The sequence below is a fragment of the Peromyscus californicus genome, unplaced genomic scaffold (genome assembly GCF_007827085.1).
Source record: "Peromyscus californicus insignis strain IS unplaced genomic scaffold, ASM782708v3 Scaffold_12__1_contigs__length_115047231, whole genome shotgun sequence".
NCBI classification, from domain to species: domain Eukaryota; kingdom Metazoa; phylum Chordata; class Mammalia; order Rodentia; family Cricetidae; genus Peromyscus; species Peromyscus californicus.
Window position 1 is genome coordinate 21,666,058 of NW_026294413.1, and position 16,627 is coordinate 21,682,684.

At 34.8% G+C, this 16,627-nt stretch overlaps 1 protein-coding gene across 13 annotated transcripts in view; it reads left to right on the plus strand.

Moving 5' to 3' along the window:
• Mycbp2 (MYC binding protein 2) overlaps positions 1–16,627 on the plus strand; it is a 252,489-nt gene that overhangs the window by 142,554 nt on the left and 93,308 nt on the right. For all 13 annotated transcript variants that reach the window (XM_052732538.1, XM_052732541.1, XM_052732539.1 and 10 more), the window contains 9 exons: positions 347–525; positions 2,223–2,365; positions 3,643–3,743; positions 4,374–4,592; positions 7,301–7,526; positions 9,512–9,630; positions 10,173–10,260; positions 12,832–12,881; positions 15,837–16,009. In XM_052732538.1, coding sequence (XP_052588498.1) covers positions 347–525; positions 2,223–2,365; positions 3,643–3,743; positions 4,374–4,592; positions 7,301–7,526; positions 9,512–9,630; positions 10,173–10,260; positions 12,832–12,881; positions 15,837–16,009 — 1,298 coding nt within the window. The remainder of the gene's footprint in view (positions 1–346; positions 526–2,222; positions 2,366–3,642; positions 3,744–4,373; positions 4,593–7,300; positions 7,527–9,511; positions 9,631–10,172; positions 10,261–12,831; positions 12,882–15,836; positions 16,010–16,627) is intronic.

The following is a 16,627-nucleotide window of genomic DNA, read 5'->3' on the forward strand; positions in this document are numbered from 1 at the left end:
TGTTAATAGTCAACTACTAGTCTCACTGCTTACTAGCTATGTTACTTTGTGCAAGTCATTTAACAACTAGACCTCAGATTCTTCATTTGTTGAGTAATATACTTACCTACTAAGGACACTTGAATTAATTCAGTTAGCTCATATAAAGTATTTAAGGCATATTCTGTTACTCAAAACGTATTCAGTAAATATTAGCTATTAGATCCATTAAAAACTCATTTAATGAAGTTATTTTTAATGACCACAAAGTTTCAGTATATTCGAGTAGTTTACTGCTAGAGTTCTTTCTGTATTCTCTCCTTATATTATGAACAGATATAACATGCTTTATATCTCCATCACGAAGGAAAATGTTAAGTACGCTGTGCGCTTGAGGAACTATGGAAGTCGTACAGCCAATGGAGATGGAGGAATGACCACCGTTCAGTGCCCAGATGGGGTGACTTTTACCTTCAGCACATGCAGCTTGAGCAGTAATGGCACAAACCAGACCAGAGGACAGATTCCACAGATACTGTACTATAGGTATGTGCACTTATAGTTAGAAATGAAATGTGCTAAAGTGGTGTGTAACATTTACTATTATATAAAATTTGCAAAGTCAGTAATGTAACTGAATTACAAATTTATCTTCCTAGCACATACTTAATTCCTATGAAGAATCTTCATTTAAAAATGTCAATTTAGTATTAACTACAAAGTTGAATGCTTTTAAATTTTTTGTTATTTTTTTTTTTTTTAGTATCATTGAAGCTTTTGGTGGGTTTTTTTTTTTTTGGTACTGTCATATATGTTGTTGATGTTATATTTTAATTTCTTGATTGTGCTCTAAAATTCAAGTAGAATTTACTCATTTCTTTTCATAATTATTTAACCGAAGTTCAGGTAATGGCATTGCCTTGGTTCTTTTATCCAGTCTGAAGAATAGTCTTATATCTTTTACTTGCTCAGGTTAGCCTCTGAGACTCTACATGATGTAATGGTGGGGGTTTTCTTAGAGTATTTTAGTAAACTATTTAGTAGGTAAATGGTGGAAAATAGAAAACTATAATCTTTGGGCCAAAAAAAAACCAAAAAACCCTAAATACTCATAACTCATCGCATCTGATTTTTTTGGTATAATAACATACCTGTGTTATTATATGTCTTAGTGTCATAACCACTTTTGTTCTCAACCTAACTTTGTATCAAATCACTAATATTGCTTATGTAGTGCTACCTGTGGTTGCCTCAGCCAGTCACACAGTAGGTACTTTTCCTATCTCTGTTTCACAGAAGAGGAAACTGAGGCATGAGTGGTTAAACATCTTTCTCAAATCACATTTGTAGTGACTTATGATAAAGGGATTTGTACATAGGAAGTTGGACTCTAGGTAACACACCTGTAAGTCACCATACCAAATATCCTCCTTAAAGATGCTTTCTCTGGTTGGCTGATAGATGTTGTAGGTTTAATGTGTTCATAGTAGTCATACAGTTGTAGCCAAATAACCTGGTCATTCTGGATGTCTTTCTCTTGCACCCTATATCTAATTTGATAGTTTTTGACAGCCATATTTGTAAAATGCTCTACATCTGACTTTTTCTATCTTTCCTGTGATCAGACTGCTGATCACCAACCCTTTTACTTGTAAAATAATCATAGCCTCTATATGAGTCTCTTTCTCTGTTGCCCTTTGCAATCAGTTCTCCACAATACAGTCAGTTATCTGATAAAAATGACTAATAGACCCACTGTACCCTTGCTCAGTTCTCTCCTGACTCTTTTTTCTATGAACTCTGACTTTGTTACTCTGACCACTAAACTCTGTATGTGTGACCCATGTTTGCCATTCCTTCAGATTTCACTCTTTCTCCTTCCCTCATAGCAAAACCTGTCTGCATTCTCTTCCCTGAATTCAGCACCTGGCTCCCTTTGTCCTGATCCTTTTGTCTCACATTTTTCCTAGACCCTTTGTGATTTATTTTTTAAACACAATTCAGGTCTTTGTTAAATATTAGTTCATCAAAGAGCAACTTAATTTAATATAAACTAACGCCCTTTACTTTATACTCTCTGCTTTGTTTGTTCAAAACCTTTATTGCTTCCTAAATTAACATAATTACACATATATGTCTTAACTCTAATTGTTTTTTACTTCAAGTTTATTGAGAAACTCTAATCTGAATATAATTCATTAAATTACCAGTGAAAACTATTTCCATGCTTATTCGTGTCACAGGAGTGAATTTGATGGAGATTTACAGTCCCAACTTCTAAGTAAAGCCAATGAAGAAGATAAAAACTGTAGCAGAGCGCTCTCTGTGGTAAGCACTGTTGTTCGAGCTGCGAAAGATCTGTTGCACAGAGCTCTTGCTGTGGATGGTAAGACTATTCTTTTCCTTTCTTTATAGTCATAGCTTAGAATCTGTAATTCTTCTCTGTACATGGTTAATGATGGGGAGCCATCGTGTAGAATCCCAAAGTGTTTAGTTCCTTATCCATCTATACAAGTATTGATTTTGGATCATTTACACACTTAGCAGAAGATTTTTTTTTTAGAGTGATCTAAACAGATTACCTGTACTTTTATTTTTTTTTGCTTTATTCCTAGTTTTTTTTTTTTCTTTCTGTGTATCCTGTTCCCGTTAAGTATCACCATTCACCCAAATGTCTGGATAACCTTGCACATCTCCTCAGATCCACTTTTCTAAATTAAGCCTGGGACTATTCCTTCACTGGAAACTCCAGTTGGTTTTTCCTCTTTCTCTGTTTTTCTAGTACCTAGTTCAAGCTGCCATAGTGCAACCTCATATGTACTTTCTCTTGGATAGAAATGTTCAAATAATCTCATTGCTGCCTTCCTCCTGTTACCTATCTCTTGGTATCTGGGCATCCTCTGTACTGTCAGGAGAATTGTTAGTGTCAAATATTCAGTGTTATCCTTTCCCCTAAAAATTTGGTCCATCCCAGAGGTTTAGGCTAGGTTAAAAAAGTATTTTCTGAATAAATGTCATTTATTCTTATGCAACAGGTCTAGAAGCCCATATTTGGGAGAATAATTGCCCTGTAATGTAAATGTCGAGGCTTAGCCCATCTTTTAAGCCTCATGTTCATGGAAAAATGACTAAAATGGCTACCAGCAAAGTTCTTCATGAGAAATAGAAGTCATAATAGAAAAGTGACAACAGATGCTTTTTGAGATGTTTATATGTACAGACATTGTTCTAAGTGTTTTATATATGTGTTGAGTCATTTAATCCTAACAGCAGTCAGGGAAGAAATATTGTTATCTTGCTTTTCAGATTAAATAATTTGCCTAGTGTCATTTCTATTGCTGTGTTTAAAACTACTGCCCTAGGTTCTCCTCCTGGCTCTAGCATTTTACAGGTATATATTTGTAGAACACATTAAGAATTTACTATAAGATAGACAAATACTGTGTGCCTTGGTTTTTCTCTTCTAAAAAGTAGGAAGTATCTATTGTAAGGATTAAGATAATACATGCTAGTAAATCCCTTACAAAAAATTGATCTGGTCCTTTATAGACATGTAGCTAATGTCAACCACAACTTTCTGAGGATAATAGGATATAGGTTAGTTTAGCATGTGTACAGTATAACGAAACCACCTTCTAACTATAGTTTTAATGCTTTTTTTAGCTGATGACATTCCAGAACTGCTTAGCTCTTCCAGTCTGTTTTCCATGCTGCTTCCCCTTATTATAGCCTACATAGGACCAGTAGCTGCTGCTATTCCCAAGGTGTGTAACTAAATTCTATGACTTTGAATTTCTTACCATTTTTTATACCATTTCATAGATTTTATATCTTCCCTTTAAAGATATATTAAGCGTTAAGGCTCTAGGGTTATAGATAACAGATAAAGCACCTCACGTAGTAGAAGTTATTAGTTAAAGCCTCTTTGTTCCCAGCATTGCTTATTGACTTAGTGTACTTACATATTGATTTCACACTTGAAGATCTGTCTTATAAATATGACATATAAAGAAAGATTAAGTTACCTGCTTATTTTAAAATTTCTGAGTTGGATGCCAATTCTCCACCTTAAAATAGCAGTAAAAATAGAATGTTTTACAGTAGTGAGATAAGACATGAAGAAAGTCAAACTATTGAGTCTTTGGCATAACTAAATATTGGGAAAAGCTATTTACTGTAGACCACAGAAAAGCAAGAGTTTTAAAATATAGATTATTTTGATATAATATCTAAGATAAAATTCTTTACCAATTAAAAACGTTTTTATTTAAAAATACTTTATAGAAACTATGTATGGAACTTGTTACTGATCAGCATTACCAACAATTAGGATAGTTCCTTAGTAAAATTAATTTCACATTTATTTAATCATGTATATTTTTTATATCTACTAGGTTGCTGTAGAAGTTTTTGGCCTTGTCCAACAATTGCTTCCCTCAGTTGCCATTTTGAATCAGAAGTATGCACCCCCTGCGTTCAATCCCAATCAGTCAACTGATAGCACAACAGGAAACCAGCCTGAGCAAGGTCTCTCGGCTTGTACCACTTCTAATCACTATGCTGTCATTGAGAGTGAGCACCCATACAAGCCTGCCTGTGTGATGCACTACAAGGTGGGCACCATTCTTAGCAAGATGCAAATCCCAACCTTGAGCTGAGATTTTCTAATGGTATCTGAAAGAGTATTTTGCATATGTTCAGAAATGTCACTTCTTCTGTAGTACTTAAATATAAATAATCCACAGATAAACTGTTGGGCTAAGGAAGACCTGAAGATATAACTTTTTCCCTTTTATTAAAGATAGATTCTTTTCTCATCCAGTATCTCCTGATTACAGTTTCCCCTCTCTCTACTCACCCAGTCCTTCCCCATCTCCCCTCCCCTCTGGATCCCTTCACTTTCTGTTTCTCATTAGTAAAGAACAAGCTTCTAGCAGATAACAACTAAACATGACAAAATAAAATATAAGATGAAGCAAAAAGTAGAACATCAAAAGTTGAACCAGGCAACTCAACAGAAGAAAAAGAGCCCCAAAGAAGGCACAAGAATCAGAGACCCGCTCATTTATATACATTTTATAAAAATACTAAACTGGAAGTATGTATGCCGAGGGCCTGATGTAGACATGTTGACTCTGTTACTGTTTCAGTCTCTGTGGGTTCATATGCTCTTTGCTCAGTTTATTTAGAGGGCCTTGTTCTCCTGGTGTCCTCCATCTCTGCTGGCTCTTACACTATTTACACTATTTCCACCTTCTCTTCCACAGAGTTTCCTTAGCTCTGATGGGAGAGATTTGATGGAGACATCCCATTTAGAGCTGTGTGTTCCAAGGTCGTCTGTGTCTGTCCCTCTCTCTCTTTCTCTCCCCCCCACCTTCTCCGTGATGTCTGGCTGTGGGTCTCTGTATTTGTTCCCATCAGTTGTAGGAGGAAGCTTCTCTGATGATGGCTGAACATAGTACATATCTATAAGTATAGCAGAATGCCATTGGGAGTCATTTTATTGTTTGTTTGTTTATTTGTTTTAACCTAAGGCTTTACCTTAGGTCTGTGGGCTATCTAGGAAAACAGAACTTTTACCTTACAGATTTTATACTTTAGTAGGTTTTTGTTGTTTGTTTGTTTGTTTTCTGTTTGGTTTTTTGGGGACAGGGTTTCTCTGTGTAGCTTTGGAGCCTGTCCTCGAACTTGCTCTGTAGACCAGACTGGCCTTGAACTCACAGACATCCACCTGCCTTTGCCTTCCGAGTCTGGGATTAAATGTGTGTGCCACCACCACTCAGCCTTTGGTAGGTGTTTGAAAGTTATTTACAAATATTTTTCTAACAGTATTGAAGTATATAATGCTAAACTCTGTGGTATATATTATAATTATAGTGAATATAAATCTTAAAATTTGTAAATAGTATTTTTATATGTGTTCCTGTGGGCATGTTCGTTCATGGATAAAGAGTCAAGAAGACAACTGCATGTTATTCCTTAAGCACTATCCACATCGTTTTTTGAAACAAGGTCTCTCACTGAACTAGAACTGGCTAAGTACACTAGTCTGGCTGGACAGCAGCCCCAGTGGTCTTCTTGTCTTTACCTCCCAGCCCTGGAATTAAAGCTTGTACCACCATGCCCAGACTTTATTTTCTTTGACACAGTCCTGGAGACTACACTCTAGTCCTCAAACTCTTTACAGACAGAGCTATCTCCCTAGCCTGTAAATCATACTTTTTAAACTGGCATTATTTGTACCACTATCTGAACTCTGAAAATCGAAAGTAGTCTACTTAGAATATTATATAAAAAAAATTAAAAGTGAATTATTTTAAAATTTAAAATATAAAATTTATTATATTCAAATCCTTTTAGTAAATAAATGAGAATGAATCATGTGCTTTTTCAATTATGTTTTCGTGCTTATAAAACATTAAATTTGTTTTAGAAATAGGAGCTATATAGTAGTAGACTAGATAATGCTGTAGCCTTACTCATCTCCTGGTTCAAGTCTTAAGGTCTTAATTAAACCATTTCATTTATTTTCTGCTGCTTCCTTCTCTTTTATATTATTGTAAAACAATTAATGTTATTTTCTTTTGTATTTCTCTAATGTACGAACCCTCTAAAATAACTATAATATTATAACACTTAAAATGAGCGATTCATTAATATTATAAAATATTAATATTTTATGTGTTTGTTTGAATTTGAATTCACATAAGATGAATATATTTGGGATTGTTTGTTTCTTCAGTACCTCCCCCTTTTTGGTTTTTCAAGACATGTTAAAGCCCTGTAAATATATTCATACCCTTCCATCTCTGTCTTTGGTTTTCCTCAACTTTTGATTGTTGAAGAAACTGGCCCCATATCTCAGCTGAATGTGAGTCTCTTCACTTTACCCTACTGAGACTTTAGGTTCTCCCTTCTAATTTTCCTTGCATCTTTGTTCCCTGGAATGAGCAAATATTTAGACTTACCTTTCCTGCTTCAGCTCTGAATCAGCCACTTTAAAAAAAAAGCTCTGGTTCTTGTTATACTACATATGTATGTATGTATGTATGTATGTGTGTGTGTGTGTGTATATATATATATATATATATATATATATATATATATATATAATTTGTTTTGTGAATTGGTTTTTAATTGGATTTTGTTTTCTAATATTTAAATAATTGCATACTCCAAAACTAAATTATAAGACAGTCTGTTTTGTTTCCTTCATTGGTTTCTCCTTCATTTCTCCTTTTTTTTGTAGTGTATCATTCTCTCATCATCTCACAAATGTAGGTATGTGCATGTATGCTCATATCTTCTTGTCTCCTGCCAGGTGACATTCCCGGAATGTGTTAGGTGGATGACAATAGAATTTGACCCTCAGTGTGGTACCGCACAGTCAGAAGACGTCCTCCGTTTGCTTATTCCTGTCAGAACTATTCAGAATTCAGGATATGGACCAAAATTGACAACTGTTCATGAAAACCTTAACTCATGGATAGAATTAAAGAAATATTCAGGATCCTCTGGATGGCCTACTATGGTTTTAGTGTTGCCAGGTGAATTTTCTCTTCTCTGTTTTATGGGTTAAAATGGATACATGTATGTATATTAAAGATGCATTATTGAAAATGTTTAACTTCAGAGAAAATTATTAAAGACTTATGGGTCTTGGTTTCAAGTGAGAAAAATAAGATGTGCTGGGCAAAAGGCATAGTGTACTCTAAATTTAAGAAGAGTGATTATTTGAAGATTTTTGAGGTGAGAGGAGTTAATACTGAGTCATCTGTATAGTTGGGACCAAATTACAAAAAAAGTGTAAAAATGGAATTGATTTTCTATTTTCCCAGTAAATACTATCTTTCAGAAGTAGGATTCAGGCCCTTCCTTTGGAGGTGTATGTAGTAGAATATTTTATGGCGTGCTACTTTTGTTTATATTGCATTTGTTTAACTTCGTGAAGCTGTGTTACTGTGCCTATGTAAAACACCTGATGGTTTAATAAAGAACTGGCCAATAGCAAGGCAGGAGAAAGGACAGGTGGGGCTGGCAAGCAGAGAGTTTAAATAAAGGAGAAATCTAGGAAGAGGGATCTGAGATCTAGCAGCCAGAGGAGAAGGACAACTCCAGGGGCTAACCACCCAGCTACACAGCAAGCCATGGAGTAAGAATAAGATTTATGGAAGTAAGAAAACAGGAAAAGCCCAGAGGCAAAAGGTAGACAGGATAATTTAAGATAAGGAAAGCTGGCTAGAAACTAAGCCAAGCTGAGGCCGGACATTCATAAGTAAAAATAAGCCTCCATATGTGATTTGTTTGATAGCTGGGTGGCAGGCCCCCCAAGAAAAGAGTAAAAACAAACATTGACATTTTGATGCCCCACATTGGGCACCAATTGTTGTCTTTTTTTTTAAATGGTGGCTGCTTTTTAAGCCATAATAGCTGTCTGAAACAGCAACTGTAACTCCGCCACTACCAGCAGCGGTTAGGCCACAAGTGCTGTAGCCAGATGGAAATCTGTTCCCTCCAGCTCCAACTCTCGAAAACCTACAAAGGAACTTAACTAAACTTCTCTCCCTCTAAAGAACCCAAGATTCAAAGGTTAAGGTGGAATTCTGCTCTTCAGGCTGAATAGCTAGTTGCTCAGCTCCTCTCCTCGCTTGCATCCTCCAAAAAGCCCTTGTGCTGCTCCTTCCCCTCTTTATAAACCTTTCTCACCTGGCTCCTCCCTACCACTTCCTGTCAGCTAGTTGCTGACTCAGCCTTCTGACTGCAGGTGAATTTTATTTAATCAAACACATCTTTGCATCATTAAACATCCCAGAGCGTAAATAAAATAACACAACTTGAAATAATATTCTACAACAGGTGTGTGTGTTTGTCTGTGTGTGTGTCTGTCTGTATGCGTGTGCTTGCACTTATTTCTGATATTTATGTCTTCCTTTAAAAGAAAGTTAAGTTTTAAAACTCTTTAGTCTCTGTAGTATTCTAATTTCAACCAGTCTTTCAACCAGTCTAACTAGTCTTTCAAACACTTAAAATTATACAGAGAAATTTTGTCATCTTTCATGTAATCCAGCCTTGATGAATTTAGAGTTTTTTTCTTTGATTCTAAAACACTTTTTTTTTTGATTGGTTGATTTGTTAAGAGATCAGAAAATGCCAGTTCCCAGGGTAGAAGATCGCTTAATTCAAAACAGAGAATACTAGCCTAGGTACTGAGTAATTGATAGATAATTGGAAAAAGAATGCTTATATAACTTAAGGATAGGCTTAAGGAAATGGATTTGATTATAATGGAAATTAGCAACCATTCTTTAGGGCTGGTTCTATTTTTGATAGTGTTGCTTTTAACATGGTTTGTACAAAAAAATAAAGGACTCTCAATCAAAAAGTCTTCTTTCCATTTTAATAACTGATTTCAATAGTTATTTATATTTATATGATAAAATAATGAAATGTTATCAAGTTCTTTCAGATTTTAACCATACTAACAGAGATTGGTGCTTGCTCACACACACACACACACTTTTTGTTTTTTAAGGAAACGAAGCCCTTTTTTCACTGGAAACTGCTTCAGATTATGTGAAAGATGATAAAGCCTCCTTCTATGGTTTCAAGTGTTTTGCCATTGGATATGAATTTAGCCCTGGACCAGATGAGGTAAGAACAAGGTATCTTCCCAGTCTGTTAAGAACAATTGGCTCTTTTAAAAGTTCCTTGAATGTAAAGTGCCTTGCAAGCTTGAGGTTTATGTTTAAAATGTTGTGCAGTTTAATTATCTGTTAACATTTTGCTACTCTTCATACATGGGGATAATTGAGTTAATGGAACGTGGCCCCATGTAAGTAAAGCATACTTTTAAGCATAACTGTATGCCCCATACTAAAGTTTTACCTTTAATAAATAACAGAACCTAGCTTCACAAAGTGACTTAAGTTATTCTAGATTTTCTTAAATGTTTTAAATCAAACACTAAAATAAAGCCAAGGTCATAATCTTCCTAAATGTGAATGGCAAATGATTTGGACAGTGAAGGTGTAGACCCAAACAACATGGGGTATAATATTAAATCTCTTTCTCCCTCAGCTGCCAGCTAAACAGAGCTTTCTAGTTTCATTGGCAGAACTTGACTTTGAATTACAATGTTTTCATAACCCACGTTCAAACATTTTTTAAGTAGTGAATTTTATGCAATTCTACAGGGAGTTATTCAGCTGGAAAAAGAATTAGCTAATCTCGGTGGGGTCTGTGCAGCAGCTTTGATGAAGAAGGATCTAGCACTTCCTATTGGTGAGTCTAGTTAAGTAACAGGTGTTGTTAAAGATTCATAAAAGAATTTAAAAGCAAGACATATTTATTACAGAGCATTCAAAGATAAACTTTCAACAAAAATTCTGTGACTACATGTACATATGAGTAACAGCTATTTGATACACTGATGTTGTTTCGATGGAAACTTAAGGGTATCCCAAAATCTTTTTAATTTGCTCAAATTCACATCTATGTATATCCTCCGTATATTATATCTCCATATATATGTCTGTACATATATATACATATGTGTATACCCTCCATATATATAAATACACACATATATATGCACATACTTATTTTTCACTTGGAGAATTCATGTAGACCTTCTCATTTTATCTTTTATTTACCTCTCTTCTTTTTCTTTACCCTTGTCATTCCTTGTTATGTCCCAGTCTTGCTCCTTTTTAATCTTCTCGGTTTCCTCAGGCTTGCTTCATATTAGTCCCTTTGTGCTGTTCTCCTAATATGCTAACTTTTTTATATGAAGAGAATTATTAGCACTATCATTGGAAGAACTTTATCAATAGTTGTTAACAATTTTACTTGTGATGTGTCTGTTTATATTGAATACTTACAGAAACAATCAAAAAATACATATTGACTGAAGGATGAAGATAGCAGTGCCTTTGATTGGCAAACCCAGCTGCAACCATATCTGTCGTTTGGAACCCAGTTAGAGAGCTGATGGAGTCTGTGCAGCTGAAAGAAAAATCATAGCTATATGGCCTGGGAAAGAAAGTTCTCCATATCATAGTAAATAAAACAAAAAGTAATAGAAAAAGGTCACATTCTTGGTGGCAGCATCATATCTATGTATGAGTTCATGCATGCTCACCTTTATGTACATTGACATACACATACACAGTTAAGTCTTGCGTGTAAAATTTCTAGAAGAATAATACATGAGAAACTGTTGACAATGGATTTCTGTAGGGGAACTATGATGATTGGAATATATTTATTCCACGCTTTCTTCTTCTAGTCAGTTAGACTGTTTCCCCTGAGCCATGTTACTGTTTCATAACTGTCAAAGAAAAATAAAACATTCTGTATTACACAATAAAAGAGAAAATGGCTAAAGAACACAGGTAAGTAGTTCTTTCAGGCTGCAAGAATATATTATAGAGATTCAGCTGGATATTAAAGCTATACCTAGAAATTTCAAGGTATTTTTCTAGAGGCAAGCCATTTATTATGAAATATTTGGTGTTATCCATTTTTTAATATTTCAGCTGTCTTCTGCTATGAATTTCTTGTGTGCCCAAATACCTCCAAACCCTTTGGCAAACAGCTAAGCTTCTCAGACACTATTTCACTAGGTACTAACTACCCCGCTGAGCCTAGAAGACAAGTAGGCTCCTAGACACATAGCTTTGTTTCTTGTGCATATGAAGTTCAGACCATCTCCTTCCTTCAGGCCTAGGAGCTTGGCAGAGAGACTGACTGAAGACATTAGGGCTTTCTACATAACTAGGTGCAATAAGGACTAGAGCGGAATTCCAGAGGCAGACACAGAACCGCAAGACCAGAGAGAGGAGAGGAAGAGTGAAGAGTGAGGCAGGAACAGAAGACATAGAACCCTGTGGCCAGAGAGAAGGAAAGAAGACGGAGTTCAGTAGAGGGTGAAACAGATCTCTTGTAGAGTTTATCAGGGTCAGGGGTAAGGAGCCAGGAAGGATAGATGGAGGACGAAGGAACAGAGGACAAAGATGAGGTCAAAAGCACAGGAGCTTACTAAAACTATGAGGACAGGAAAAGTAGGCACAGAGAGGAGCTGAATGTGAGGACGGAGCTGAAGCTGTATAGATACAATTTTTGACATAGAGGAATAAAGTAAACAGACAAAAGAGCATGATATACGTAGATCCCTTTCCCTCAGATACCCCATGCCATACGTAGCATCTTTTTCAGGACTCTGCAAGGAATTTTCTAAGGACAGGAACTTGGGAAAATTCTGTTATCCTTAAGTAATATCTTAGGATTTCATGAGTCATCATTGTTACCTGAAATATAGCTATCTTATTAATCAAAAAAATCAGTTTAAGTTTTTGCAAAAAAGAAAACATTAAATATAAAACCTTCACACATACATTCATGTAGTCAATTTCTCAGATTAAACAACCTTTTCACATTGAAACATGAAATTGTCATCTACAGAGTCATACTCAGGAACCATGTCATTGACTTATACACACGCAAAAAAAAAATCACATACAAAAATAATTTCATAGTGTTCTAAGTATCTATGATTTTGTGTTGGGCTTCATTCATAGTTGTACTAGGCCACTTGCAGCATCTGGACCTCGGGTTGAACATGCCTAATTCTTTACATTGTTTGGTGAATGATACTTGATTACTAACTTAACAGTTACAGCTTTCATTCACACCAAAAATTACTGTATGTTTTAAAGTCTGAACTACTAGATTTATCTAAAACTGTAGATCTTTTCAACCTATAATAACAGGATTACAAAAATGATAGTGAATATAAGGGATTGGAAAGGTTATTAGTACAATTTAGTAAAACTTTTTTAATTTGCATGACAGGTAACGAGCTGGAGGAAGACCTTGAAATTCTTGAAGAGGCTGCATTGCAGGTATTGTCCTAAACATTTTAATTTTTGTCCATTAGTTTAAAAATAATATTTCCACAAGATGATTACTGTCTTCAACATAAGACTCAGTGGATAAGTACTTCATTCTGTTTATTGGCATTCTAGAGACGCATAACTTGTAAGTCTCCTCTTGATGCAAAGGCCTGTGGGAACACTGACTGCCATGTGCTTGGGAGAAAGAAGGGCTAGGGTATAGAGATGCTCTTCAGAGCTGTGCAGATTTCCTTTATATCTGGACAGTCTTGACCAGCGAACAAACAAAGGCATTTGGCAAAGGATATGGTTCGTTATATGAAACTTTAATTTCATAACATCACAGAACCATTTGGCTCTCGCAGTTGGGAGCCATCAGTTTGTTGCTCTTATTATTTGCTAATATTTTTATTTGTGTAAACATTAATTAAGTAGAACATTTGACAATATAATGAAAATAAATCTGTATTTCAGTTGAAGTACTGGTTTTGGACCTCTCATTTCAATCTGTATTAGTTTGTTACTTTATATTACTCAGACTATTAGATTCTCTTAGCTTAAGTCCTCTAAATTTATATAGCTAGCAGTCACTGATAGGATGGGAGGAGCCTAGTAAGCAGTGTTTTGAAATTATAATGCCTGCTTATCCTAGGCTAGAGATTTCATGTAGTAATTGAGTATCCATGTAGACTGTACACTGAGGCCATCAGTGATGGGTTAATGCTGTGTAGTGAAACAGCATGAAGATAAAGCATAGACTGATTCCATAGTTTCCAGACCATAAAATTCCATGAATTTGTAAGATTGTCCAAATACTTTTTTCCCACACATATTATTTTTATTAAGGAAAAATACTATTTTATCAGCAGTAACTCATAATGATCACTTAATAGCCCAAAATAGAAAAGGGTTTTTTTGTTTTATTTTTTTTTTGGTCCAGAACCTTGCTTGGTAGACCAGGCTAACCTCAACCTCACTGAGATCTTCCTGCCTCTGCCTCCTAAGTGCTGGGATTAAAGGCAAGTACCACCTCTGCCAAGCATGAAAGGTTATATTTTTAAAATAGAAGATTCATTTTACTGTGCCTACTTTTTTTATACTTTTACCATGTACCAGAGATTATTAAGTCCACATTAGGGTAGCACTGATTGAGATTGAGCCTGTATCCTATGCTAGGTATATGTATGTAGTTAGCAGTGTACTTATTTACATAATTATCTATATACTTCATTGTTTTTAGTCTCATTAATATTATTTCTCTGTTTTTACAATTACACCTTGAACTTAGTATTGTTTTTTTATTCATCTTACGGAATCTGAAGTTCACAGAATTTACATGATCTAAGAGTCTGGTTAGTTGAGAAATAAATGCGGGTGTCTAATTCCACTGATGCTGAGAGTTAGTATTTGACATGTATTTACTGAGATTAATTGATTAAAGGGAATAAAACACTAATTTGTGTTAATTTATCAAGCATTATTTATAAACTTTTCATGTATTTTTAGTTCATTTAGTCATCACACAATCCTATAAATCCGAGATTCTTGTCTCCATTACAGAAAACTGAAGCACTTAGGTAACTTGCCTAGAACCACACAACTGGGATGGAATTTTTCCTTTGATAGCATGTTGACAAATCCATTGCTTTGACCACTTTGCTATAGTTTTAGGGAGTCATGGTTTTTTGTGTAATTTAAAACTCTTAGATTTTAAAAAGCTACCAGGTTTGCGTATGTATAGGTATATAGATGTGTATTTAATATTAAGTCTTTGTACTTTAGGGAACAAAAATAATAATTTAACAAGCACTTAATAAATGGTGTATGTCATGACTCATTCATATTTAAAATGGCTTTCAAGAAGCTCATACATTATGATTTCATAGAATATGGTGCTATATAAATACTTAGACTCGATATCATTTAAAGAAAAAAAATAGACTTGGTTTATAGTTGGTATGATATAATATGTATAAATAATGTCCTGTTCCTCAAACACTGTAATGGGTGTTTTATACATATCATTTAACTTAAATTTAATAATTACCATTTAAGAGATGTCTGTTTTGAACACCAGCTGATATGGTAACTTGTTAACTCAAGAGTATAGAACTTATTTAGAACCAGGTTTTTCACAAAGTCTGTTTGACTCAAAACAAAACAAAAAAGTAAACAGTTTTGAGGTTGCATAGTTGGTGGAATGTAAAAGTTACTTTTAAATAAATAAATATTCCTGGAAAGTGTAACATTTTTCTATTAATTTTTTTTAATTTATTAAAATATTTCTGGAGTCTCACCATTTCTAGCAGACCTTTAAAAAAAGGATTTTAGTTATCAAATGGGTGAAAACTGAAATTTTACTTTTTTCTTCCTGTTTTCCTTAACTGTCTTAAGACTTAGATTCGTGAGATATATGTGCAGCCCAATCAGTAAAGACCTTTGGTACTAAGGTCACTTCCCTAAGACAGTAAACACAGCTTACCTCTGATTGTCAATAATGGGAACTGAAAATGAGAGAGATTCCCACCAGTGCCTTCAGGAGCTCTGGCCCTGCCAAATGTGCATGTAACACAGCATAGGAGGAGATGTACCATGTCATCTAGCATGGAGGTTTTGCTGTTATGGATTTTTGAGGAAGATAGGTAACTGGTACTGTTCCTGAGAACAATATTTCCCTCCTATAATTTATACTTTATAGACTAAAGACAGTAAGACTGGGCATAGCAGGAAATGATTTTCTCCAATAAGGCATACTAGAAGTGTGTGCATGTTGAAAATTTCATGAAAAGGTTTATATTTTAATATATTTGCCATGTATAATGTCACACATCTGTAAACCCTGCACTCAGGAGGCTGAGACAAGAGAATCCCACATTGAAGGCCAGCCTGGACTATATAGTGAAGCCTTTTTAGAAATAAATAATAAATAAGTAAGATACAAAGATATTCTTTTTTTCCTAATAGGTGTGCAAAACTCACTCTGGTATTCTTGGAAAGGGTTTGGCTCTTTCTCATTCACCAACTATCTTAGAGGCCCTTGAAGGAAACTTACCACTTCAAATCCAAAGCAATGAGCAGTCCTTTCTGGATGATTTCATTGCTTGTGTCCCAGGATCAAGTGGTGGAAGGCTTGCAAGGTACTTTTAATATTTCAATTAAGTTCGTTTAAGTATTCATCTCTGAGGAGAATTAAAGGAGGAAATGGCCATTTTGATCTTGAAATAATCCCTTCAATAACCCAGATTATGTGTTTTGAACTTGAAGAAGTAAAAGGTGATAATATTTTAAAATATATGACAGTTAATAATTTGTTTTTTGCCATTTGCTGTTTTTGGATAAAAAGAAAGATATACTAGCTTGTATTAACTTACTAATAAAAAAAATAGAATAAAACCTCTTTCTGGTTTTAATTTTTACATTTTAGAGATTACACCTTAGTGTTTAAAGTGAAAGACTAGGAAGGAACAGCAAATTTTTAAAGTCCTTCTCACTTTTATCTTGTAGGCACTTCTATATAATGCATAGTAGAATTACTTGTTACTCACCTCACAAGTCAAATTGAATGTAAATTGTGAAATGGATTCAGGAATGGGTAGCTCCAACACTCAGAAATGAACAAGTTTTATAAGTAAGGGAGGATAGTAAAGAAGCTAGTGAGAAGTTATATAAAAACGGAATGCCAATGTACCCGGCTGCTTCCAAGCAAGTGAATAATATTTCTGTCCTTGCTTTCATAAGGAAACTGTTCTTTTCCA